At 41.7% G+C, this 27,152-nt stretch overlaps 1 protein-coding gene across 1 annotated transcript; it reads left to right on the top strand.

Annotated features, from left to right (window-relative positions):
* The first annotated feature begins 503 nt into the window (after positions 1 to 503).
* Positions 504 to 4,022, top strand: SMIM10L1 (small integral membrane protein 10 like 1). Its single transcript, XM_027129597.1, has one exon. The coding sequence runs from the start codon at positions 666 to 668 to the stop codon at positions 870 to 872; it is 207 nt and encodes a 68-aa protein (XP_026985398.1). The 5' UTR covers positions 504 to 665; the 3' UTR covers positions 873 to 4,022.
* The last annotated feature ends 23,130 nt before the right edge of the window (positions 4,023 to 27,152 follow it).

Raw genomic sequence — 27,152 nt, 5'->3', positions numbered from 1 at the left:
ATATATGTGGATATGTGTGTGTGTGTTTGCTTAAATAAGTGTGTAATTTCTAACAGTTGCACCTGAAATCGTCCTAATACATAGGAAATCCACTGCCTGAGACTGTGATCCTTTAAGTTAAAGCATGATATAAATACGGAGACTTTGTGCCCAAACTGGCTTATGTAAGGAGATCACCTTGCCATAATATTAAAGTTAATGTTACGGAATCAAATGGGTAAGATTCCTGGCTAGTAGCCCAGTTCACAGATCAGTCTAACCCGAGTTTTAATGCAAGCTCCTCGGGCAAGTTCCAGAATTTTACTTAGCTTCCTTTCTTCATTTTAAAGTGAAAACAGTATCGGTAAGGCTGTTCGTATATGCTGTACAAAATAACTGCATGGCATATATGTAAATAAATAACCCGTTCCCGACCTACCAAGAGTTAAAACGCTAAACGCTGAATACCGTTTTAAGCAGCAGACAGGAAGGGGCGGAGCGCCAGCCGCAGCCCCCGCCTCACCGCCGTTAGGGAAGCAGCTGCGGCTACGTCAGGCGCGAGTGTAAGCCCAGCTGCCGCTTAGCCCCCGGCCCCTCCCGGTCACCGCCGTCAGTCGGGGGTCCGCGGGGTCTACGGTCACCCTGCGCTCCAGGCACCGCACCGGGCAAGCGGCGACACCACGTCCATGGCCACCGCGGCGGCTCCGTCATCCTTGGCTCTCAAAGCCTCGAGCCTGGCCGCGGCCCCCGGCTCGTACGGGGTCTTCTGCAAGGGGCTCTCCCGCACCCTCCTCGCCTTCTTCGAGCTGGCCTGGCAGCTGCGCATGAACTTCCCGTACTTCTACATCGCGGGCTCCGTGGTCCTCAACATCCGCTTGCAGGTACACTTTTAGAGCACTGAGGAAGCCGCCGGTATCCCGGGCCTGCATTATGGCCGACTCCCAGGAGGCCGCGCGGCGCCGCGGAGCTGGGGGCGAGGAGTTCCGCTGTCTCGCGAGAGTGCCTGGGCTCCCTCCGCGGCTGTGCTCTCCGCTCTCAGCCGAGCTCCTGTACTGTCACTGAGACCTTGCCGAGATTAGGAAGAGGAAATACGCGATTCCGGGAGCCGAGAAAGAACTTCAGCTAAGACCCACGACAATATTTAAGAAGCTGTGCATCCTTAAAACAAAAACGGGACGAACAGGCTGCATGACAAAAAGGGAAAGGTACTAAAATTTTCAGGACAAAAATGTACAACAAGCTCATGGTCCATATTAATTTAATAAATAAGTAAATTTCGGGAGTATGAGACTGGAATATAAGCAGACGCTGAATGAGTAAGAAGCTGGAGATCTTAAGGATATGCTGTGGAGGGCATATATTTCTTCATCCCACAAGAAAAAACAATGACGATCAGAAGCTTTCACTGAAAAAAACTGCACAGGAAACACATCCTTCAAATACCAAACAATGTAAAATGCTGCAGGATTTTGAACAGAGGGAGTGTAAGAAAGTGGACTCTATTTCAGTGTCCCTATGAGTAACATGCAGTTCAAAATCTTGGAGCCAAAGAAGGAAATCCAGTCATAGCACAAAGCTTGGCGACTTATCGAATAACATTTAAATAATCGTAATAATGTAAATGCTGTTTATGGTTTTCATCTTCTTAAGAGAATACTTACAGTTACAAAGTTTGAATGCACATGTTATCAGCCTTGATGGTGTAAAAGTGAGGGTACCTGGAATGGTAATGGTGTCTTTTAAAGTGGGAAGCTGAGAGGAAAATTCTGTTGTCGATGGGGGAAGAGGGCATTTTATTATTAAAGAGTAGCCATAAAATTGCTTAAATGTAACTATATGAAAGAGAGAAGAGGAGGGGAGAACAGCATGAGGTCAACAAGAAATGCCTAGAGGTTAGAGTTAGGGTGGAATGTTTCAGATTACCTGATGTATTTGGAGTCAAGAGATTTTTAGATTTCAGAGTCTGGAGACGAATTAGTGGTCTGCAAAATTTTTTCTAATTAAGGAAGCAAAGCTGAGGCAGTTATAAACCCCGGGAAAAATAAAAAAGTTTTTCAAGAACTACACTGCATAACTCCACTGTGAAGAATATTACTACTCATCATATAAAGCCAGTTTTAATTATATAAACACTGAATACAGGTAAATTATTAGGTAACATTGGAACGACTGGAGAAGAGAGAGATGTATATGTAATGGGGGAGAATCAATCAAGATCTGATATAGAAAAGTTGATTTTAAAAAAGCAGTATAACTTGTCACTTAGAAAGAGTACAATAAGAAATAGCTAAGAGTTAAAATTGGTAGTCTCTGGAGAAAGAAAATCAGGGATAGACAGAAAGGTGGAGGACTGCTGTTTTTCACTACCAGTCTAACAGTAACGGTGATTTTTCTTAGCCGTGTGTGTGTGTGTGTGTGTGTGTGTGTGCGCGAAGATATATCTATATATATATATATTAGATATAGATATCAGGCAGACCTCTGTTAAAATACAAACTAATTTTGTGGTCCAGGTGAGCCCATTAATCTGCCTAAACCCCAGTTTTCTCAATTCTATTAAATGAGAGTAAAAATACCCACCTTGAAAGATCAGTCAAGAATTAAAAATAAGCCTGACTTAGTGCTTGATACATACCGTACACAGTAAAGAGTATTTGTTATAACAGAATATTTCATCAACTTGTGAATAAAACTTAAAACTCTCATATGGAGTGCCTGCTTTTCCATTGGAGAGTTTTAGTACTGAAGGAGGTTTGTAGATTACTGACAATGGGGGGTGTAGGGAAGACCCTCCAGGAAGAGACATTTGAGCTGAAAGGGGCAATTATTTGCCAAAGTAAAGATTTAAACTATTTGTAGTGTTCTGTATTCCACTAATTGTATCCAACAAACAAGTGTACTCTAGGAATATAAAATAAGTGCCCCCTGTAGCACAATGTCTTGCTTTGAGTAACTTCTTCCTACCCTTCATTCCTTGTCTCCAGCCAAAGTAGAGTACATCTTCATCTTTCTACGTCATACACTTTCTTCAACCTTCTGTACCTTATTTTTTTTTTTGACTTATGGTTACTCTACCTGTGTTTTAAGGCTGAACTTACACGTCACTTTTTCCATTAAGTTTTTCCCAGATGCTCCTGACCAGATTAGAGATCATTTCTTTTAATCCATCTAAAGGGCTGTGTTAATATCAACCTATGCCATTTTCATAGGCTTCCTTATTTGTGCTTAATTGTGCATTAATTATCAGATGCAGTTTTTTAAAGAATATCCAAGAAGACAGGTTTCCGGACTATGATCTCTTCCCTTGGTAATTACATATTGCTGTGAAAGTGCAGGGACTAAAACATTTTAGTCTAAAATATCAGAAATGTAATTTGATCAATGAAATAATTCAGTATTGCCAATGGGCTTACAAATGGTGGGCACCACTATTTCCTAGAGGCACTAATGTCCCAATTTGTAACACAAAAGAATGAGGCTGCCATTAGCCCTGGAATGGTGACATACAGGGATTTGGGTGGCTAATGAACATGTGCCTTCCTCAACCTTTTTTTCTTCATATTAGTGTTTTGCTACACTGAAGAAACTAAGGCACTTCAGCAGATTTATTATTATATCCTCCACTAGATTAGAAGCCCTATGAGGGAAGGTACTATATCCTATCGAATTTTACAGCCTGTAATATCAGCAAATATATAGTAGGAACTGAATGAAAGCTCCATGATTTACCATTTATTCTTAACAATTGCTCTTAAAACCAGATGTGTATTTTTCTTCCTACATGATACAACTCAGTAAAGTTTCCCATGGAAGAAAACAAGATTTTTGCTCTACTTATTATTAACCACTTACTATTCTAATTTACAAGGAATTTTATTCCTCCTGGCATCCTTCCAGGTCACATCCATGAAGCCAAAGATTTTCTCAATCCCCAGCCTAGAGCATTGCCTAATGTGAGTAAATATTGTTGAATGAATGCCAAATTAGTTGGTTTTTCTACACTTAGCAGTCAATAAAAGAAATAAAGATGTGTTTGTCCCTGATACTAAAGTCATCTACTTTATTTCTCCCATAAATCAAGCTTTTTCAGGCCTTGAAGAATATTGATTGGCCCAGAGATCTCAAACTTGAAGAAGCAAAGAGATGGCATGATTCTGATCAATAAAGAAAAACACTTGTTTATGCAGTTCACCTGACAAGAATGCTGGGGGAATGGAGACTCTTAATAGTTTAAAGGGAAATAGTGATCATAGTAAACACATAACCTAAGGGTTAGGGAGCAAGATTTTTTTTTTTAAGGATTTTAAAATTGAGGGTAAAAATACTTATGATTAGTTGGCTAAAAGAATGTATCATCAGGACTTCCCTGATGGTCCAGTGGTTAAGGCTTTGCCTTCCAATACAGGGGGTGTGGGTTCGATCCCTGGTCAAGGAGCTAAGATCCCACGTGCCTTGCGGCCATAAAACCAAAACAAAACAGAAGCAATATTGTAACAAATTCAATAAAGACTTTAAAAATGGTCCACATCAAAAAAAAAAAAAAAAAAAAACCTTGAAAAAAAAAGAACATATCACTATCAGCATGTTTTTAAAATGTTATTGAGATTTTAATACCAGGAACTATGAAAAGTTATTTACTTACATGATCATAATCCTCCCGTGTACCCTATGAGGAAGATATTTTCATCATCATTTTTTCAGGTAAGGAAACTAGGATTTAGTGAAGTTAAGTAACTTTCCTAAGGTCAGAGTAACTGGCCAAACCACAAGTGCATCTCAAGTTTATTACTAAAGATACATTTGATGAGGGATTCAATTTTTTTTACATGTATAGGTAATTCTGAATAATCCCGTCGCTTTTCTCAAATTCTCAAACAGAAGTATTACCTGAGTAATACTTGAGGATATCTTTTTTTAATATAATTATTGAGGGCCTTTTGTATTAGAATATAAATATTTAATATTATTTGATATTAAATTCGAGTATTTTATACTCTGATGCCTAAAGCCAGTTGGCCTATTTGTGGGGAAGAGGGGTGAAGGCGATGGAGGACACAGAGGAAAGGACATTCATTTCCCCTAGGATGGAAAGAAAACACTTTCCTTCCCATGATGGAGTGGAGATCGGGTAAAAACATGAATTTTGAAGCTCAGTCATCGCTGTCCTGAGGAGGCCGAACTAAATTCCCGGTTACAAAATTCTGCAGTCCTATTTTAATGGAGACTTTTCTTGGGGCATCAATAGCATTTGATAGAGTCAAGAAGAAAACAGAACTTACACATGGAGACATAAAGTGGTGGCGGAATAGAAAGTTTATGAATATAGGTACAAAAGAAGGAGAGGAAAATCCTAATGCCTGGAAGGTAGTCTGAGGAGTAGATTCGTAAGATTCCAAACACAGTGGACCAAGGGAAGAACCCCTTTAATAGCTATCAGAATTTCCAACACTTGGGCTGGATTGAGTCACATCAGTCTATTTCTTGAATTACCCTAAGTGTGGAAACTTCCTTGCGATTTCAGCAAGAACACATGATAGCCTATTGCCCAGCAGGATTACCACCAGGTCAGGTCATGAATCTTCTGCAGCTGAAACCAACTCCTCCCCACCCCCACTCCTCACTAATACAAATCTCAGCAATGACCTTGGAAGAACTGAAAGGCCAAAGGACATTCCTGGTGCCTACAACAAATGAAGAAACACTGGAATTCTTAGTAAAGTACATCTTAGTTGCGGTACATCTGAGGGCACTCCTGCCAGTTTCTGTCCTAATTAGGGATCTGCAGTGAACATTGGAAATTCTTGCTCATCCTTATGGCTTTCAAGCACCAAGTGGATCTATTCACAGTAAGGTGGTGGAGTGCCATCAGTGAAAAATAAAGTGGACTGGAGATCTTTCATATACTGGGTGAGGGAGAGTGGGTATACTTTTTCATGTGAACCAAAATGAGGAAAAATAAATCATCACACAACGAAAAAGCAAAACCACTAAGGAAATACTGTACTTAGAACATCTTGGCTCTAAAATCATTGGCACAGTAATAGAGATTGTGTCCAACAGATAAAGAAACAAAAAGATGTTTAATTTTAAAAAAGAGCTGTTTTTCAAAAGACTGTTTTAGCTTTTTAATTGATAAAAAGCATCTCAAACTGCAAAGACGAGTACAATTAATAGAAGCCTTAAAATTTAGAGGCTAGATCCATATGGAAGGGAAAAGAAGTTATTTTAAAGCTAACTCATTTAAACCTGCGTCTAAGAAACAGAGGTACTAACATACAAGTCAAGATAATGCCTTAGTCTTCTGAAGCCGTATCTACGTTGGTGTCCCTCCAAATTATTAAAGTTGAAAATAACCCATCTGTCACCCGAGCTTTTATACCTTCAAATAATCCCCCTCCAAAAAAAAATAGTTTTTTTTTAATGGATCAAACCAACCATCTGATCCATTTTTAAATGGTTTATTCTGGGCAATCCAGCACAGGGCACAGATCTCGATAGACAGCCCTAACCAATGTCAAGGTGGGTGGACTGTGGAAGAATGGGTTTTGCAGGTGCCCCCCTGGTTTCTGTACTTCAGTTATGAAAGCCCCTGCCTTGGAGGACATGAGGTTTAATCAAGAGCAGCAGACACAACACCTGAACCATCAGAGATTCAACATTATCACGTTCTGTATTCATCCGTGCGTATTTCTACTGGGACCTTTTGTTTCAGTAAAGTTCAAGACAACATGGCTTGAACACTGAAATATCTTCTAAGTTTAAGTTCTAGGCCTAGGGCAGAGCTCAGTTATAAGCCTCTTCTGACATTAGAAACAGGTTATTTACAACACTCCTGATCTCAAACTGAAAAAAAAACAAAAAAACAAAAAACTCATTACTTCGACTATAAAAAGTTTATTTTGGAGGGAAGTGATCAGCAAGAAAGCATGGACAATCATTTTATTTTCCCAATAATTCAGTTCCAGAATAGGATCCAGTTCTCTCCAGATTGCATGAGACTAGCTATGGATGTGATACTAGTAGCTTTTCTTGGATCAAGGCTGGGGTCTCTAACACAGGCTTCTTAAGGAAAGGAGAGGCACCGAACTTAATCTCTAAATGCCATTTTAATAGGGAGAAGACAATAAATACATTGGTAGACAATGCTCAGCCCATAGCCCAGACTTCATCTTTTTATAGTTATTTTCTGTGCTTCTATTATGTGGAATAGGTCCCTACTACTTTTTTTTTCAATTTATATTTTTTTAATTTAATGTTTTATTTTTGGCTGCGTTGGGTCTTCGCTGCCGCACGTGGGCTGTCTCTACTTGCGGAGAGCAGGAGCTACTCTTCCTTGTGGTGCACGGGCTTCTCGTTGCAGTGGCTTCTCTTGTTGCGGAGCACGGGCTCTAGGCACGCGGGCTTCAGTAGTTGTGGCTCACAGGTGTTAGAGCGCAGGCTCAGTAGTTGTGGCACAGGGGCTTAGTTGCTCCAGGGCATGTGGGATCCTCCCGGAGCAGGGCTCGAACCTGTGCCCCCTGCATTGGCAGGCAGATACTTAACCACTGCACCAGCAGGGAAGTTCCCAGGCCCCTACTTCTTATAGCTTCACCTTTCCAAGATTAGTACATGAGTAGGGAGAACTTAATCCTAATGAGACATTTACTGCTAAATTCCACTGAGAAGCACCCAGGGCTATGCATAGTTGCCTAAATCTTTTGTTATCTTATAGGTCATTAAAGAAAAGTTTAGTAACACTGAAATGTAAATCTAAAAACTAAAACTATGCTTACTTCTAATAAGTACAAAGTAATTTTTAACTTTTTTACTGAAAGGGATTCTAAACCAAATTATCCTCAGTACTGAATCTAACTATAACCAGTATAATTAGAACTTCACCTTTCCTAAAACAAGATAATCCCATTGACAACCATTAGGAAATTTATTTTTTCTTTCAGTTTTATTGAGATATAATTGACACACAGCACTGTATAAGTTTAAGGTGTACACGTAACAATTTGATTTACATATATTGCAAAATGATTACCACAGTAAGTTTAGTTAACATCCATCATCTAGTATGAATACCAAAAAAAAGATGTCTTTTTCCTTGTGATGAGAACTTTTACAGTGCACTCTCTTAGCAACTTTCAAATATACCATACAGCAATGTTAATTATAGTCATCATACTGTACACTACCTCCCCAGTACTTATTTATCTTATAACTGGAAGTTTGTATCTTTTGACCACCTTCATCTAGTTCCCCTACCCCCGACCCAGGAAACTTCTTATATAGTGTCCAACATAATGAATGAAGCTTAGAAATCTAAATCTTTCTGGAGATCTGCATATACATGTATCATCATCATTGTGGATACATCAGAGTACCCCATAGCCCTGTTCCCTAGAGTAAGAGTATGCTTTACAAAGCTCTTATGGTTCTTACATTCTTCCTAGTGTCAGACTTGACCTACTGCTCCATCAAAATTAATTTATAACCCACATCTTTTCAACATTTATTTTCTACGTTGTTTTGGGGTTTTTTTGTTTGTTTGCTTCTACCACTGAATAATTATGGCAACTGTAAATCCTAACAAAAATTTCTTCATTTTTTATGGTTTTAAAAAATGTTTACAATTATAATCTCTAAAATTACTAGCAAAATTATGAATTATTGTATTCAAAATTGTAATATCATTAGCAAGCACAATTTTGCCACCTGCTGGCCTTAAGATGTATATACATTTTCAGCTGCTTTTATTTTAATTACTATGTCAACTCAGCACTATATATGCACACAGACATGTCCAAAAATTCTACAAATATGTGATATTCTTTTGTAAACTTTGTTTTTATCTCTGGTGAGTTGGTTGTTTTTATCCTGACAAGGGACATTATTGTTCATATAATTCTTAGATGCATACACACATACCCCATACAAATTCTGTGTCAAAGTAGACATATAAGTATTATTATACAGTTAGGGAAATTATTCAGTACCTTTTTATAAATTCAGTTGATTTTTTTCTTATTCTAGAAAGGTAGTGGCTAGTCTAGCTTGGATCCCTAATGATAGTCTGCTCCTTTGTTTTAAAAGTTACATCTGGGGCTTCCCTGGTGGCGCAGTGGTTGAGAGTCCGCCTGCTCATGCAGGGGACACTGGTTCGTGCCCCGGTCCGGGCAGATCCCACATGCCGCGGAGCGGCTGGGCTCGTGAGCCATGGCCGCTGAGCCTGCGCGTCCGGAGCCTGTGCTCCGCAACGGGAGAGGCCACAACAGTGAGAGGCCCGCGTACCGCAAAAAAAAAAAAAAAAAAAAAATCAAGTAGGGAAGGGTAGTTCATGATAAAGGGTATTAGTGAACACACTTCTGATATCTCAGATGAAAAACCAAAAAGGCCAGATTGTCACATATGATTAGAATAAGGACTTGAATGATTGTTTGGAATTCTTAACAAAGATTAAAGAGCTTATGCTGCTCCAAGTTGTAAATCGTTCTCTACTTTCCTTTAACCTTAAATCTCATCCTTGGTGGGAAGTTTACATAACTCCTCTTCTGGTGTTTTTTTGTTTCATTTAGGGAACTATTTCTGATATTTATTCTGTCATGGTACATTGATAACTTCTACTCACTCCCATTTCTTACGAAGTTGGGAAAAGTTCCTGGGTTGAACAACACTTTTACAATGGGCATAACAAAATCAGTATTTAAAAAGAAACCTGACATTGAGGTTGTTGACATCAAGTGGAAAATAAACATTTGGATTTCACTGAGTGCTTCCATCTATCTTGAAATCACAGACAATGATGAGAATATATCCTGGTAGATCTCTACAGTGTCACAGAGCCCATTCATGAACATCTCTGAAAAAGACTGACAAACTTCATGTACTAAGAAGAGTGGATTTGAGGAACATTCCTTCAGAATCAGATTCATCCTAACTCCGGGTCTACTCACTATACTTCTGTTAATGAATGCTGAGTATTATTTTATTTTCTTACCTCCTAGCTCACACTATTAACACCTACAGAACTAGCAGTTAACAGAAACAAATAGATTTTTTTTAAACTGCTACTTGAGTAATTCTTTTTTTTTTTTGAGGTTTTTTTAAATTAATTAATTTATTTATTTTTGGCTGTGTTGCGTCTTCGTTTCTGTGCAAGGTCTTTCTCTAGTTGCGGCGAGCGGGGGCCACTCTTCATCGCGGTGCGCGGGCCTCTCACTGTCGCGGCCTCTCTTGTTGCGGAGCACAGGCTCCAGAGGTGCAGGTTCAGTAGTTGTGGCTCGTGGGCTCTAGAGCACAGGCTCAGTAGTTGTGGCGCACGGGCTTAGTTGCTCCGCGGCATGTGGGATCTTCCCAGACCAGGGCTCAAACCCGTGTCCCCTGCATTGGCAGGCAGACTCTCAACCACTGTGCCACCAGGGAAGCCCCCTAGTAATTCATTTTTAAATCTAATACAGAACACACACCATTGATTGTAGCTTTGAACTGAGAGTATTTCCGAACCTGATTTTGGTATTCACCAAATGTAATAGAACTTTTAGCTTTATGTCCTCAAATTAGTAAATATATACTCTATTTCTTCTCAAAATAAACATGTACTTCATTTAATTTTAGCAAGTCTTAATAAGACCTTTTGGAAATTATATTTGTTCTACCAAGCTCTAACTAGAACAGCTCACATTTTTCCTACTGCTAATGACATAAAGCAAGAAGTATCTACATAAAGCCAGGTTGGAAAAAAAAATGACAAGGAATATCTACTCTCCCTTCTAGCCCCTCAGAACACCTCAAATACTGTTGGTCTGTGACAGAAAAAAAGGCTCCAAAAGGAGCAGAATATGACTCGCTGCATTCAATCTTCCAGCTTCGGGAAGTCAAACTTATGGAATTTGACAAAATAACACTCAGTCGTTTCACAAAATGTATGCTACTTTCTTATTTAGGAAAATCCAATAGTCTTTCTTTCTGGCAGAAATATCTCAAAATTTGTGTTTTGCAATTAGCAATCTTTTTCCACAAAGATTAATTTGGTTCCAAATGCAAGAAACCCAACTAAAATTAACTTAAGTAGAAAAAATGGAATATGCATATAACAGGGACCTCAAATATGACTGGATTCAGTGGCTCAAAAATGTTATCAAAAGGCTTTAATCCATCTCTAGCTCTTTCCATGTGTGGCTGCCAAAATGACTGCCAGCAGCTCCATATGCCATCCCCTCATTTTAGCAATTCATTCATATATTTGCCTATGGAAGACTTCCACTTGGAAGACACTGACTAGATATGCTTTAACCACATGCCAGTTCCTCATCCAATCACTATGACTGGCCTAGACACACACCAACCCCAGTTGCCTGGGGTTTGGGCAGTTATGATTAGAAGCTTTAATGGGATCACACGTTTTGAAGTAGTTTCCCCCAACACAAGGATTTGACAGGTTGGCCAACATATCAATACCTGTCCTATAGTTTCAGCACTGATCATACCACTTTTTTTTTCCTTTCTCTTATTTTACTCCATTTTGGATGGTGAAAGGATTCTAAACTATTCTCCTTATGCTCCCATCTTTGCTGGAACTTCCTTATCTCAAAAATTTGTCTTTCAGTTCACATCTACAAGTTCCCTACAACCAAAGATGCAATTCGTCTGACTCTGGGAACTTGAAATTATTTGAAGGTATATGGGTTTCCCTACTTCCTGATTACTCACTTTGGATTTTAAGTTCTTCTGTAAAGTGTTTTTCTGCACTACATGTTCTCCTCTTCATAGCTAATATTGGTGGTAGAATGAACTAGGAAGCCCCATATCCCTTCATTTATTACAAGAAATAAAAAAAATCTATTCCTGAATTGGCAACATCTATCATAGATAAAACAACAACAGAAAAACTACATCCTGCATGGTGACTCTAATAATATAATATAAGCCAGGCTGAGGAAATGGGTAAGTTTCGTTAACAATTTCTTTCTTTGAGTCTCTTGCAAGAGTTGTTGAATTGGAAGGAGCAAGATATTAACAGGAGGAGATGTTCTTATCTGTTCCTGTGCAATAAATTATCCCCAATTTAGCAGCTTAAACCAATAAACATCTATTTATTTCACGGTTTCTGTGGGCTATGTGTCCAGGAGTGGCTTGGTTGGGTGGTTATGGCTCAGGGTCTCTCAGGAAGTGGCAGTCACACGGAGCTGTGGTCCTCTCGAGGTCCACCAGAGGAAGACCTGCTTCCACGCTCACTCATAGCTGCTAGTGGTCCTCAGTTCCTAACCACGTGGACTCAGTCACAGCCTGAATGGCCTCACAACATGGCAACTGGGTTTCTTCTCCCCGGGCTGCCTTATGACAGGACAGCTTGCTTCCCCCAGTGAAAGATATGCTTCAATAGAGTGAGAGAGCAGAGGTGCGATGGAAGTCACTGTCTTTTCGTAACCTAATGTCACATATCACTTCCCAGTATTTCTGCCCTAATCTATTCACTAGAAGCCGTCAATATGAAATTAAAATATATTAACCAGCATAACAGTACGCCCGGAAGCTTTAGGAAAATCTAATCAAAGTTTAATTAATTGTGCCTTAACACAATTCAAGACACAGTTAATCACTGTTTATTTGCTAATTACATCATCAGAGTGCTTATTTAACTCAGTGGACACATCAATTCTTCCAATTCCCATGAGCACTTCCTAGACCATAGGGACCCAATATAATTCACTCACTCTCTCAGCACAAGTTTGTCAACTCTGTCAGTACTCATCTTTTCTGCTATACCCACCCTTTAGTGTTCCAGGCAAACTAGTGCATGATAAAGTTTAAGAAGATCACATTTCTGTCACATTCAGAGAGCTCATCACTCCTCTAGAAAGAAGGGAGATGTGGTTGTTGAAGGAGCTGAGGTATGAAATGCACATCAAACTACAAGTGTAAGGAAAAAACTGGCCAATTTTAGGCAAGAAAGTGATATGATGTAATTTATATTTTTCTATCACTCTGGCTGTTGAGTGGAAAACTGATATGGAGTGTGGCAGAGGGCAGGAATGTTACCAAGACCAGCTGGGAGGCTGTCACAGTGCTCCAGGAGAGAAAGAGTCACAGCCTGGACTACATTCTTGGGTAGAGATTATGGATGCACTCATATTGGGGGTATATTTTGAAGGTCCAGCCAACCGGACTCGCTAATGGGCAGGTGGTGGTGGGGGGGTGAGAGGTCAAGAATGACTTCCTATTTTGGAACAAATGGCTGAAACAATTGTCGTTAACAGAGAAAAGATTGAGGGAGAGCGGATTTTAAGGAAGGAAATCAGAAATTCTCTTTGGGACATGTTAAGTTAAGCATACATACTAGGAGGCAAGTGCATTGCTTGAGAGCTTCCATTCATTTTCAGGTGCCTAAGCTCCTGCTGCGGCCTTGTTCTTTGCACTCACCCCACCCTTCCTGACTGGCAGCCTTCTCTTTCAGCTCTTCCATTTCCTCTGTTTTCCTTGTGCCTGGTGAATTCAGAGCTGATATTTATCCTGTCATAGCACACTAATCTCTTTCCTCCATGGTTGACATTGGAGAAGGTTAGTGAAAGGTCCTGAACTGAGTGATATTTTGAAGAATTACCTGCTCTCTTCCAGTCCTCACCAAGCCAAAGGGAAGCCCGCCTTCCAGCAGGACCGCCCCTTCCACAGCCCACACACAAGTCGGCTGCCACTTCCCTCTCTTCCTTACCTCTGACCCTCCTTTCCCACCTGAAGGTTTACCAAAAGCCACCTGGTCAGGACTGTTCTCCTCCACTTCCCTTTCCAAATTATTGTCTGAGGAAACCAGTAAAAGTCATCCCAATACCATAAGAGGACCTGTTTATCCCAAGAAAGTACTCGTTTTCTCCCACAAAGCCCAGTTGGAACGATTCTGCTTTGCCACATAGCCACATAGCTTTCCCACATTGCCAACTGTGGATACAGTCCCCTTTCTGGAATACATCCATAATTATGCCACGAAAAGAAACCAATCTGCCCAGTCTCCTTGCAGTGGCAAAGTTATCTGTAGCAAACCCCACTGTATCAGAAAGCCTTCCTGTAATATTATCTGCAATCCTTCAGAAAAGCCCAGACCCAGACACTCATATGCATTGCAGGTGACCCACTCATGCACACTAGTCAAGGACATGTTCTTTAGGATTTCCAGCTACATGGCTCTCCCTCAGATAACACAAGCACACCATCATAAAATTTCACTGCACAAAAACTGAACAATTACAAAAACCTAACACTAGTTCTGAAATAAGTGGCAGGGCTTCCCTGGTGGCGCAGTGGTTGAGAGTCCGCCTGCCGACGCAGGGGACGCGGGTTCGTGTCCCGGTCCGGGAGGATCCCACATGCCGCAAAGTGGCTGGGCCTGTGAGCCGTGGCCGCTGGGCCTGCGCGTCCGGAGCCTGTGCTCCACAGTGGGAGAGGCTGCAGCAGTGAGAGGCCCGCGTACCGCAAAAAAAAAAAAAAGAGATAAGCAGACAACTACTAAATATAACATAATAATCAACTGCAAAGAAGAGTGCAGGTAATTTAAAAAAATTTTTGGAAACACAATACTTGTTGCCAAATCTGAAATAAAAGCAACAAGCTAGTGAAGAGGAGAAAGGCCTGATTTAGATGATCAAATAAAGGAATTCCTCCAAAATGCACAGCAAAAGAAGATAGATATAAGAGGGGAAAAAAAAACAAGGAGAACTGATTCCAGATAAAATATCAACAAATAAGATTCAGGTAGAGAATGGGGAGATATAAGTGCCAGAATTTTGAAGAGAAAACATCCTCTGTTAAAGAACAAAATGAGAAAACAGATTCTAGCACAGAAATTGACTGAAAAACAGAAGATCCATGAAATGCAATTGAGGCTTTAAAGGGAGTATCAGACTATCTTATTGGCGTGCATAATTGCAGCCTCTATATTATCACTGGGGGGGGGGTGTTAAAAATACTTTCTAGAAGAAATAAAACCCAACCAGAATCTTACAGAAGATTCTAGAAAAGAGAAGCAGCATGGAAGATGTCTTAGAGACATAAAATAACATGATCCATGATCCATTCTAGGAACTATGTATTTATTCATTTCTTCTGTCCTGGACCCCCTACGGTAGATTCTGTGTCTACATTTGCATTTATTAAATATCATAAATCTTAACGATATTAATATGAATAGAAATTCTTAGGTCACATTTGTCTACAACACAAAGATTTCTCAGTTAGAGCCAGGTAATCTGGGGTGATGGATGGGAGCTGAGCAGGACGAGGGTCAACCTTCTCTGCTATCCATGTGTGCGCAATATGAGTTTTCCACGTAACTTTCAGAGTTAAACTGAGATGATCTCTATCATCAAAATGCTTCGCTACATATCATATACATACGTACATAAATACAATGAATGATGGAGTTTAGGTCATAATAATGGCCAGAGATATTGATCAATTTCACTATGGGCAGTAGGATCACTGCCAACATACACACAAACACACACACACACACACCACACACAGGAACAACACAATGTAAGGACAGAGAAACAGACCAACTAAACAGACTGAAAATCAAATGATGACAGAACAATTCTCATACCCGTGCTGACTGCTTGGATATTGTTCCTTCAAAATCTTTGCCCAAGTCACATGTTTTACCTTTTAGAAATGACACACTAGCAACAACTATCCACTCCATCCTGCTGGATAAGTTCCAACTCTAACCTTGTCTATCTGGTGACGAGGTCTGTCCAGTATGGAACTAAAAGTTACCCTTGTTCTGCTCCCCTTTATAAAGGAAGCTGCCTGGTTTCTCCCGGCACAGAGCTGAGAACCCCCTCAGAGCTTCCTCCACGATGCTGCTGACCCTGCTCTCAGGGGCCTTGCTGGCCCTGAGCTCAGCTCAGGGCCCATTTGATGGTAAGAAAAAGAAGGGGGAGGGTGCTGAGTCGGCTTGGGGCTTCGGAGATCACAGAGACTGCAGTGAGGAAGCTGGTAGAGACAGGACGGAAAGGAGAGGAAAGATGAGGCTGCACAGTGCTTAAGACAAGAATAAGGCCCTTCACATCCTTGTGAGTGTGAAGACCTCACACTTTATTTAAAGTACAACTGGAAACCAGTACAGAATTTTCAACCAGAGGAATGAAATGTTAAGTTTTGCACTTTTACAAAAGTCTCTGTGACCGTGTTATGAAGAATGCATTACAAAAACCCAAGACTAGTACAGAGAAGTTCCCTCATGAAGAGGTTACGGTAATCAAAGTAGGCATGAAGTAGGATGAAGATGGACTTGCTAGGGGATGCCAGATAGACGGAGGAGGTGAAGCCTGTTCAGAGCTATTTCAGAGATAGAGACTAGGATAATAAATCTCTCTCTCTCTCTGCCTAGGACATAGAGATACAGAGATTCCGAGGCCTACTGGTCTTGTTTTACTCCCACCCACATTTAGTATGTCAATGTGCTGTGCCCAAAATGGGCAAGATTGTATCCACGTGTTACTCCTGGTCCTGTCACCTTGAGAAAGCACGTTAATATAAGTAAAGTGTTTTATGAAGAAAGAGGGCAGAAGTACACTAACATATGACACTGAAATACCCCAGCACTTAAGCTAAATTAGCATTGGGGTTAAGGGATCCTAGGGAGAACAGCAGGGCCCCATGTATTTTGAGTTTGCATTTGATCCTCAGCACAGGAGCAACCCTGCCACTCCTTCACATCCTCCTCCCTTTGCAAAAGCATCACAGATGGTGGCTGACGGGATAACTCAGGGGATATATGGGGTGTGGCTGGAAGTGTCCATTTCCCTGTACAACAGTTGTGAGCCCTGAAGGTTTTGGAACGTACTTTGCACTTCATCTTCTGCTTCTTTTCCCAGAGGGCAACAATGAAGGCTTTCTCAACCTCATTTCAGGTAAGGCTCAATTAATCCTCCATCATCTTTCTTTTTTTTCGTTAGCAGCTTTTCAGTTCTCTGTTGTCCTATTATCCTCATTCTCTTGTGAAGAGCTGATTAAAGTTAGTACCCCTAAAGATTTAGGCAATCCTGGGCTTCCCTGGTGGCGCAGTGGTTGGGAGTCCACCTGCCGATGCAGGGGACATGGGTTCGTGCCCCGGTCCAGGAAGATCCCACATGCTGTGGACTGGCTGGGTCCCTAAGCCATGGCCGCTGAGCCTGCGCGTCCGGAGCCTGTGCTCCGCAATGGGAGAGGCCACAACAGTGAGAGGCCCACGCACCGCAAAAAAAAAAAAAAAAAAAAAAGATTTAGGCAATCCTTTTCTCATCTTGATTTTGGGGACCATGAGCACGGCCCTAACTTGAGTACAGAGATGTCTAGCTTAGATGACACAGGAGTGCCCTCAGGCCAGAAATGACTGTTGAGAGAGGACAGCAAGGGAAGCTGTCCACATTCTGACTCCTCCAGTGTACTCAGAACCAACTGCTTCCTTCTTCCTCAATGTTCCTCTCTTTAAATATGTGGTTTAGGAAAAATGAAAAGAAACTAGGTATGGTTCCTTTTTCTCTGTGCTTCTCCTTTCAACTATGTCCCTGTGCTTAATTAAAATTTGGAAAAGTTATTTAGTGAATCCTGTGTGGGTCATCACTTTGCCTCTCTCTCTGTCTCTCTCTCTCTCTTATTGTTATTATTGCTTCACCTGCTCTTAGAGCCAGAGTTCCACATATACACTCAACAGGCCAGATTTGGAATCACAGTTGGCAAGCTATGTCAGTGACCCAAAATATAACTGGCAACATAACTGCCATGGATAATCCATTTGCTGTCTTCTGTCCTAGGAGGCAGTCTCTGGGGATTCTAAGATACCCAACACCTTCTTTTTTGCCAAATTTAAGGCACATATTTGTCTCAAGAGCAAAGAACTAAGACTCAATATCACTAGTATGTGGGTGAACAGGAGTACTGCAAAAAGGAGTAGGAAGTTGGTAGTTGAGAGGCAGGTTCTGGAGGAAGGGACTGTCTGATAAGGTCATCAGAGATCAGAATGAGAGGGCAGCCATCTGTCACCTAGTTCCTCTATCCTTGTGCCATACCTTACAGATGTAAACAACTCAAACTCAGTTGAGGAGTTTCCGAGACCATCTCCTGGACGACCTGGAGGGCCATCACCTAGACCCCCTCCTAATGGTGAAAACCAAGGTGATGGACCTCAGCAGGGACCCCCCGCACAAGATGGTCAACCTCAGCAGAGACACACTTCTACAAGAGGGTCAACCTCAGCAGAGACCACCCCCACCAAGAGGTCATCGTCATCGCCATTCTCCCCCACCTCCTCCTGGGAAGAATCAGGGAACACCATCCCCAGGACGTGGACCAGAAAGACCTCCCCAGGGCCCACCACCCCAGTAATCTGGAATTCAGTGACAGGTATGATTCAAGCTCACTCTCCATCAAGGGCCCTTACCCCTGCAGCTCTCAAACTTTACTGTGTCACTGAATCAACTGAAAATATGTAGTAACTGCATAGTCCTGGACCCCAGTTCTAAAGATTTCAGATATTCTGGAATAGAAGAGCAAGATCCTTTATTTTTAACATGTTATCCAAGGTGATTCTGATTTTGAGAAACACAGACCATAAACTGCCTTTTTCCCTATGATTACCTGCCTTAAAGTGGGCTGGTAATGAGGAAGTAGAGCAGTGTTCTCAATGACTTCCCATCTCAAGTTTCCACCTGACCAGGCTTCTCAGCTCCAGTGTCCCTACTAAATGATACTTTAATTTCACACTGCTAAATTTATCTAGCTTTTAAAATATTTCATTTTGACTTAGTATATGTTCAAGGTAAAAAATAACTGAACAGAAAGTATGAGGCTAACTCTTAAAGGCATTCACATCCTACTTCCCCACCAGCCAGCACAATTAACTCTTTTGAACATCCTCTGGAAATATTTATGCCCACATAAACATATATAAACGTTTTATCCACAAGTTATATCATTCTTCGTATGCAGATCTATAAGTTGCTCATTTCAAATAACAAACCTCTTAGATAACATCCTTATCAATTCACAGAGCTATATGGATCTATTTGGTCTTGTTTTCTTTTTAATTGTATACTATTCCATTGTCTGGCTGTGCCATGATTTCTTTAACCAGCCCTGTATCAATGGGCATTTAGACTGGTTTCAGTTTTTCACTACAATAAAACAGACTGCAGTAACCATTTTTGTAAATATATATTTGAACACCTTAAATAGCAACCTAAGAAGAATCTTTTTCTATCTTGTAAGCAACAATTTAGAGCCCATTATCTGTTAGGTGCATAAAAACTGTAAACCAAAAGAAATTTGGAAGGAAACCGGAGAGGGCGGAAGAAGAGAGAGAAAATTGTGGGCTCTTGCCTACTTCCTTTCAGTGTGATCTGCAGGGATTAGAAACCACCTGCCAACCTTCTATGAACTTTCTTTTTTGCTTTTCAGAGCATGAGTATGAAGATACCAGTCCTTCAGGAAGCCATGATATTGGAACAAGGCAGTCCATCTTCAATTTACCAATGAAATAATCAGCATCCAATTTCTAAGTCCCATGTCTCATTCTGGGTGTTTGTGAGTCTGAAATCTGAGAGCCATGAACCCAGCATAGGAACATCCAAGACCCCTTCTCATTGATGCTTCCAGCAGGCTTCCTCCTGGACCAACTTCCTAGAAAAACACTTTCCCTTCGTTCTTTGTTTGGGGACAGGAATGTGTATCTCCTTTTCTACCTGCTATTGCCTCCTTTCCCCTGACACCTTTATTCATAAGCCAGGTGCCTGTTTCTCTCTTTCTACAGCACTAATGCAATGTTTTTATTATTTTCACACCTTTTACTGAGATTCTAGTAATTTTAGGGAAATAAGGAAATTATTGCAAATGTGAAGAAGTTGCACAGGCTGAGGGAATCATTAAAATTTCCAAACTAACTGATCCTGTTAAAGATAAAAAAGAAATGTGGCTCTAGGTCCCTATTCCCTCAAGCCTACAATACCCCTTTTCCCCTTTTTTGGCATTTCTCAATTTTCCTCCTCCCTAGATCCCCCACCTTTGTTAACAGAATCGGAGTGAATTTCATAAAGGAGGTGGTATGCTGTATTCTAATTGGAGTTCTTCAGACATGAGTTTAATCTTATCTCTTTCCGTTTTCTCTGGACTTTTAGCAAGCTATTTCAACTCTCAGAGCCTTAGTTTCCTCACCCATATAATAAGGATAATAATAATACCTACCCTAGAGGGTGAAGAGTAATGATTAGCACACGTAAAAACCTAGTGGAGAATGCCTTCACCACTTCCTAATAATTGTTGTGGGGAAGAACAGTACACATAAAACTAAGAAATGAAGTGCTCCCAAATTAAAACTGTTAAGATTGCTACGGCAAAAGATCAAATTACAGGACTTCCCTGGTGGTGCGGTGGTTAAGAATCCGCCTGCCAATGCAGGGGACACGGGTTCGAGCCCTGGTCCAGGAAGATCCCACATGCCGTGGAGCAGCTGAGCCTGTGAGCCACAACTACTGAGCCTGTGCACTAGAGCCCGCAAGCCACAAGTACTGAAGCCTGCATGCCTAGAGCCCGCGCTCCACAACAAGAGAAGCCACCGCAGTGAGAAGCCCGCGCACCACAAGGAAGAGTAGCCCCCGCTCGCCACAACCAGAGAAAGCCTGCGCTCAACAACAAAGACCCAACGCAGCCAAAAATAAACAAATTAATTTTTTTTAAAAGATCTGACAATGCATCTTCCAAATTTTAAAAAGACATGAAAAAATTCACTTTGTCTTTTTTTTGGTAGCACTTTCTGATGTCTTTTCATTTCATCTGGAGGATACTGTTTCTGATATTGATTCTGTCATGGTACATTGATAACTTCTACTCACTCCCATTTCTTACAAAGTTGGGACATGTTCCTGGGTTAAACAACACTTTTACAATGGGCATAACAAAATCAGTATTGAAAAAGAAACCGGACAGTGGGATTGTTGACATCAAGTGAAAAAAATCATCTTTGGATTTTATCAAGGGCTTCCACCTACCTTGAAATCATATAGAATGATAAGAATCTATCCAAGCAGATCTCTAAGACGGAAAGGAGCCCATTCATGAACATCTCTGGAAAGGACTGGCAAACCTTATATACTGTAAAGAGGGGATCTGAGGAACATTCCTTCAGGGCCAGATTCATCCTAACTCCAGGTCTACTCACTATACGTCTCAATGAATGCTGAGTATGATTTTATTTTCTTACCTACTAGCTCACACTATTAACTCATACTGAACTAACAGTTAACTGAAACAAATAGGTTTTGTTAAACTGCTTCTTGAGTTATTCATGTTTAAATCTAATAAAGAACTTCACACACGATTGATTGTAGCTTTGAACTGAGACTATTTCCGATCCTGATTTTGGTAACTACCCAGTGTAATGGAACCTTCAGCTTTCCGTCCACAAATTGATAACTATATTCTCTGTTTCTTCTCAAAATAGACATGCATTTCATTTAATTTTGGCAAGTCTTTTTTTTTCTTTTTCTATTATCTTTTTAATTTTTTGTCTAACTTAAAAAAAAATACGGCGCCCCCCTCACACGGGGGTGAGAGGTTCTGCACACAGGCTGCAGCACAGCGGGCTTTGGAGGCGTGGAGGCAAGGTCCTCCCCGATCGCTAAAAGAGGTTTTCTCCCCGAGGGCGCGTCGTCCCCCACCATCGTCTCCCCTTCGGACCCACGGAGGCTCTTAGAGAGGCTAGCTCGCGGCTGGGCTGGGGGTCTGCGGTATGGGCCACAGCTGGGCTGACGTGCGCCTTCGCCGTCAAGGCAGTGAAATGCCTGCGCTGCCTCAGGCTCCTCAGTCTGCCTTGGCGGGGCGTGGCGGGGCGTGGCGTGGGCGTGGGCGTGGCGTGGGCGTGGGCTGGATCTGAAATGTCTGACCAAGCCCGCCTCGCGTCGCCAGGCCCGCCACGATGGCTCACATGCCCGCGTACAACCCAGGCTAACACACGGCGCACGCCCGGCGACGTCAGTTCCCCCCGCACGCGGCGAGGACGACCACGACGAGGCACCTGCCCCACGAGACGGGGACAGGGGCGCCTCCCTTACCGTCTCGACGTCCTGAGAGAGTTGCTCGACGACGGACGCACCATCGCGGTGGGGACCCGAGGGCCTCGCAGGCAACGGGAAACGACGCCACAGCTCGGGCCAGTGAGGGGCGACCTGCAGCGCTGCAAGGGCACCGCTGAGGGCGGGGCGAGACGCGCCCACGCACTGAGGTGGGCACGCAGCACGGCGGCGGCGGCGGCGGCGGCGGCGGCGGGACACCCCCGCCCTTCCCCCACCTGGGTGGGGAGGCTTCTCGCGAGACACGCACCGAGGCGTCGAGGCTAGAGAGTCCCCGCGGTTTGAGAGGCAGGGGCGGGAGACCAAAGGCGGTCCCGGGCTCCGCACCCCGTCTTCCACGCACCACCGCTGGGCGGGCAGGAGAGGCCAGGGGTCCGTGGGCAGAATGAGGAGAGCGGCCTGGTTCCCCGGGAACGTCGGCCTAGGCCCAGCCCTGGAGAGCGCGACATCACCACATCCGGCACTTTCTGCGAGTCTTGGTAAGACCTTTTGTCAATTGTATATATTCTACTGAGCTCTGACTAGAAGACTCTTATGTAGTATTCCTACTGAAAATGGCATAAAGCCCAGAGTACCCACTTAAAGCCAAGTTGGAAGAAAATGACGTGGAATATCTACTTTTCTTTTTACCCCCCGCCCCAAACACCTCAAATACTTTGGACTGTGACAGAAAAACAGGCTCCAAAAGGGGCAGAATGTAACTTTGTTGCAACCAATCTTCCACCTTCTGGTGGAAAATCTCTTAATTTGAGATTTTCTCTTAATGTGATAGATTGATTTCCTATCCCGATAGGTTTGATGGTCTGCCCTCTCTAGTCTTAGAAAAGTTTCACCTGATATGACTTGTCCAAATTACTTGTTTTATAGAATACAGCATGCTGCTTCCTTTATGAAATATACTCGTATTTGTTAAAGAATGGTGGGGCATCTAGGGAGGGAGAAAATTAGCAGAAATTAAAAAGGGGAAATGGGGTATAGTGAGCTCCAGGTAATAGGGACCTAGAACCACATTTATGTCCTTAGCAAGAAGATCAGTTATTTTGGGATTTTATTTTTATTTGGTTTGTTTTTAATTTTTATTTTATATTGGAGTCTAGTTGATTTACAATGTTGTGTTAGTTTCAGGTGTACAGCAAAGTGATTCAGATATACATATACATGTATCTATTCCTTTTCAGATTCTTTTCCCATATAGGTCATTACAGAGTATTGAGTAGAGTTCCTTGTGCTATACAGTATGTCCTTGTTGATTATCGATGTTATATACAGTATATATAGTAGTGTGTGTTTGTTAATCCCAAGTTCCTAATTTATCCCTCCCCCCAACCTTTCCCTTTTGGTAACCATAAGTTTGTTTCCTAAGTCTGTGAGTCTATTTCTGTTTTGTAAATAAGTTCATTATATCATTTTTTAGATTCCACATATAAGTGATATTTTGTGATATTTGTCTTTCTCTGTCTGACTTACTTCACTTAGTATGATAATCACTAGGTCCATCCATGTAGCTGCAAATGGCATTATTTCATTCTTTTTTATGACTGAGTAATATTCCATTGTATATATGTACCACATCTTCTTTATCCATTCATCTGTCGATGGGCATTTATGTTGCTTCCATGTCTTGGCTATTGTAAATAGTGCTGTCATGAACATTGGGGTACATGTATCTTTTCGAATTATGGTTTTCTTTGCTGTATACCCTGGAATGGGATTGGTGGATCATATGGTAGCTCTACTTCCAGTTTTTTAAGGAACCATCATACTGTCCTCCATAGTGGCTGTACCAGTTTCATTCCCACCAGTAGTGTACCAGGGTTCCCTCTTCTCCACACCCTCTCCAGCATTTATTATCTGTAGACTTTTTGATAATGGTCATTCTGACTAGTGGGAGGTGATAACCTCATTGCAGTTTTGATTTGCATTTCTCTAATAATTAGCAATGTTGAGGTCAAGCTCTTAAAAACTGTCTGGGCCTCCCGTCAGTGGGGGAGACTCTTGCTGGCCTCTCCAGCATTTATTTTTTGTATTTTAAGGATTTCTTCACCCTGTGCAGCTTCTTCACCTTTGCAATATTTTCCTTGTTTGCTAAAATTACTGAAACTCAAAAAAGGTGTGAAAATAATAAAAACATTGCACTAGTTTTATAGAATCCAGGGAAGGCAAAAAACAGTGGAGCTCTTTCACCTGGCAGCTGGTTTGTGAATTAAAGGTGTCAGAAGGAGGGAGGAAGCAACAGCAGGTAGAAAAGGAGAGAGCTGTTCCTGTCCGCAAGCAAAGAACAAAGGGAAAATGTTTTCTAGAAAAGTGGTCCAGGAGGAAGCCTGCTGGAAGCATCAATGAGAAGGGGTCTTGGATGTTCCTATGCTGGGTTCATGGCCCTCAAATTTCAGATTCACAAACACCCAGAATGAGACATGGCACTTAGAAATTGGATGCTGATTATTTCATTGGTAAATTGAAGATGGACTGCCTTGTTCCAGTGTCATGGCTTTCTGAAGGACTGGAATCTTCTTACTGATTTTCTGAAAAACCAAAAAAGTTTGCAGGGAGTTTCTAATCCTTGCTACTAATTGAAGGGAAGTAGGTGAGAGCTCAATATTTCTCTCTCTCTTCTTCCTCATTCTCCCCTTTCCTTCCTAATTTTTTTGTTTATGGTTTATATGCACCTAACATAATGGGCTCTAAATTGTTTCTTACAAGATGAATGAAAAAGATTCTTCTGAGGTTATCTCTTGATTGCTGTAAGTAATGTTCAAATATGTATTTACAAAGACGGTTACTGTACATTTCCTATAATAGCAAAAAAATGAAACCAGCCTACATGTCCATTGATAGGGGTCAGTTAAAGTAATCATGACACAGCCAGACAATGGATAGTATACAGTGGTAAAACAGAAACAAAAACAAAAACCAGGATCAAATAGATCCACATAGCTCTATGAACTAATATGGAAGTTTTCTAAGAAATACATTATTTGAAATGAGCAGCATATAGATCTGAATATAAAATATGATACCATTTGTGGATAAAAAAGATTATATATATTTATATAGACACAAATATTTCCGAGAGGATGTTCAAAAGAGTTAACTGTGGTGGCTTTTGGGGAAGGAAGTGGGGAGGCAGGCTATGATATGCCTTTAAAAGTTAGCCTCATACTTTTTGTTTAGTGTTTTTCTAACTTGAGCCTATATAAGCAATATTTTTTAAACTACGAAACATTTAGCAGCATAAAATTACAGTATCATTTAGCAGGGACATGGGCCCTGAGAGGCCTGGTCAGGTGAAAAATCATTGAGCCTGAGGAGGAAGAGAGGAGAGGACCAAGAGAGAACAGTGATCTGTTCCTCATTGCCAGCCCACTTTAAGACAGGTAATCATAGGGAAAAAGGTAATTTATGGGCTGTCTTTCTCATAATCAGAACCCCCTTAGACAGCTTGTTAAAAAATAAAGGATCTTGCTGTGCTATTCCAGAATACCTGAATAGAAATCATTAGAACTGGGGTCCAGGACTATGCAATTTCAGTATGTTTCCAGTTGATTAAGTGACACAGTAAAGTTTGAGACCTGCAGGGGTTAGGGCCCTTGATGGAGAGTGAGCTTGAATCATACCTGTCATTCCAGATTACTGGGGTGGTGGGCCTTGGGGAGGTCCACACTGGGGTGGTGGGCCCTGGGGAGGTCTTTCTGGTCCACGTCCTGGGGATGGTGTTCCCTGATTCTTCCCAGGACGAGGTGGGGGAGAATGGCGATAACGATGACCTCTTGGTGGGGGTGGTTTCTGCTGAGGTTGACCCTCTTGTAGAAGTGTGTCTCTGCTGAGGTTGACCATCTTGTGCGGGGGGTCCCTGCTGAGGTCCATCACCTTGGTTTTCACCATTAGGAGGGGGTCTAGGTGATGGCCCTCCAGGTCGTCCAGGAGATGGTCTCGGAAACTCCTCAACTGAGTTTGAGCTTGAGTTGTTTACACCTGTAAGGAATGGCACAAGGATAGAGCATCGTGGGGATAGAAGGCTCCCCTGTCACTTTGATCTCTGGTCACCTTTCAGACAGTCCCTTTCTCCCAGAACCTGCTTCTCAACTACCAACTTCCCTCCTTTCCTTAGCTTCATTTCGCATCACTCCTATTCATCCACATACTAGTCATGTTGAGTCTTAGTTCTTTGCTCCTGAGACAAACATGTGTTTGTCTTCATCCATATTAACAGCTGCTCCCCATCACTCGTATTACCTCCTGAGCTCTGCCTCTTGTCAGCATTATGGTGAGTTGTATAATTATTTCATTATATATTACAGTGTAATAATAAAGCGCACAATAAATGTAATGCGCTTGAATCATCCAGAAACCATCCTGTCCCCAGTCTGTGGAAAAATTGTCTTCCACAAAACCGGTCCCTGGCGCCAAAAATGTTGGGGACCACTGCTACATGGAACTGTGGCAGTAGACATACAATTCTATGCATTTGTCAAAAACCATAGAACTGTACACTGTAACGTGAACTTTATTGTATGTAAATAAAGGCACAATTAACCAGGGTGTGGGGGGAATCTAAGATGAAATGCAAGTTGAGACAGATGACCGTAACTGAGTACAAATGAACCATATAACCATGCTAACAGAACAGAAACAAAGGTCCCGACCTAGATAACCTTGGCAAAGAGGATTTTGACCAGATAATGTGAAGGCAAAAGACAAAAAGAGCTACACACAAACATTGTTCTGTGATTATAAATCTTTTTTGACAGGTGAGTCAGTATCTCTGAAACTAATTTATTGGTATAGTAGAGTTGAACAAATATGTAAACATATTGTAGTTGTGAAGTAGGTTTCTCATTGTAGGTAAAAGAAAAAGAAGGAAATGGAGAAGGCTAGAATAAACTTTGAGTTGCTGGACTGGAATTGAATTATCAGTATGTACTCATGTTCTCACTTATGTGTGTGTGTGTGTGTGTGTGTGTATGTGTGTGTGTGTGCATATGCATACACAAACAGATACAGAAATAAATGCACATATGTGTGTATGAGTTAGCATATGTACATGTATTTTCTAGCTCTATTCAGTGAGAGGGGCTAGAATCAGTGACAGGTTAG

This window comes from Aethalodelphis obliquidens, unplaced genomic scaffold (genome assembly GCF_003676395.1).
Source record: "Aethalodelphis obliquidens isolate GAN/ISIS:26980383/991018 unplaced genomic scaffold, ASM367639v1 scaffold36, whole genome shotgun sequence".
Classification (NCBI taxonomy): Eukaryota; Metazoa; Chordata; class Mammalia; order Artiodactyla; family Delphinidae; genus Aethalodelphis; species Aethalodelphis obliquidens.
Note: the sequence above shows the minus strand (reverse complement) of the source record. Positions and strands in the feature narration are given on the sequence as shown.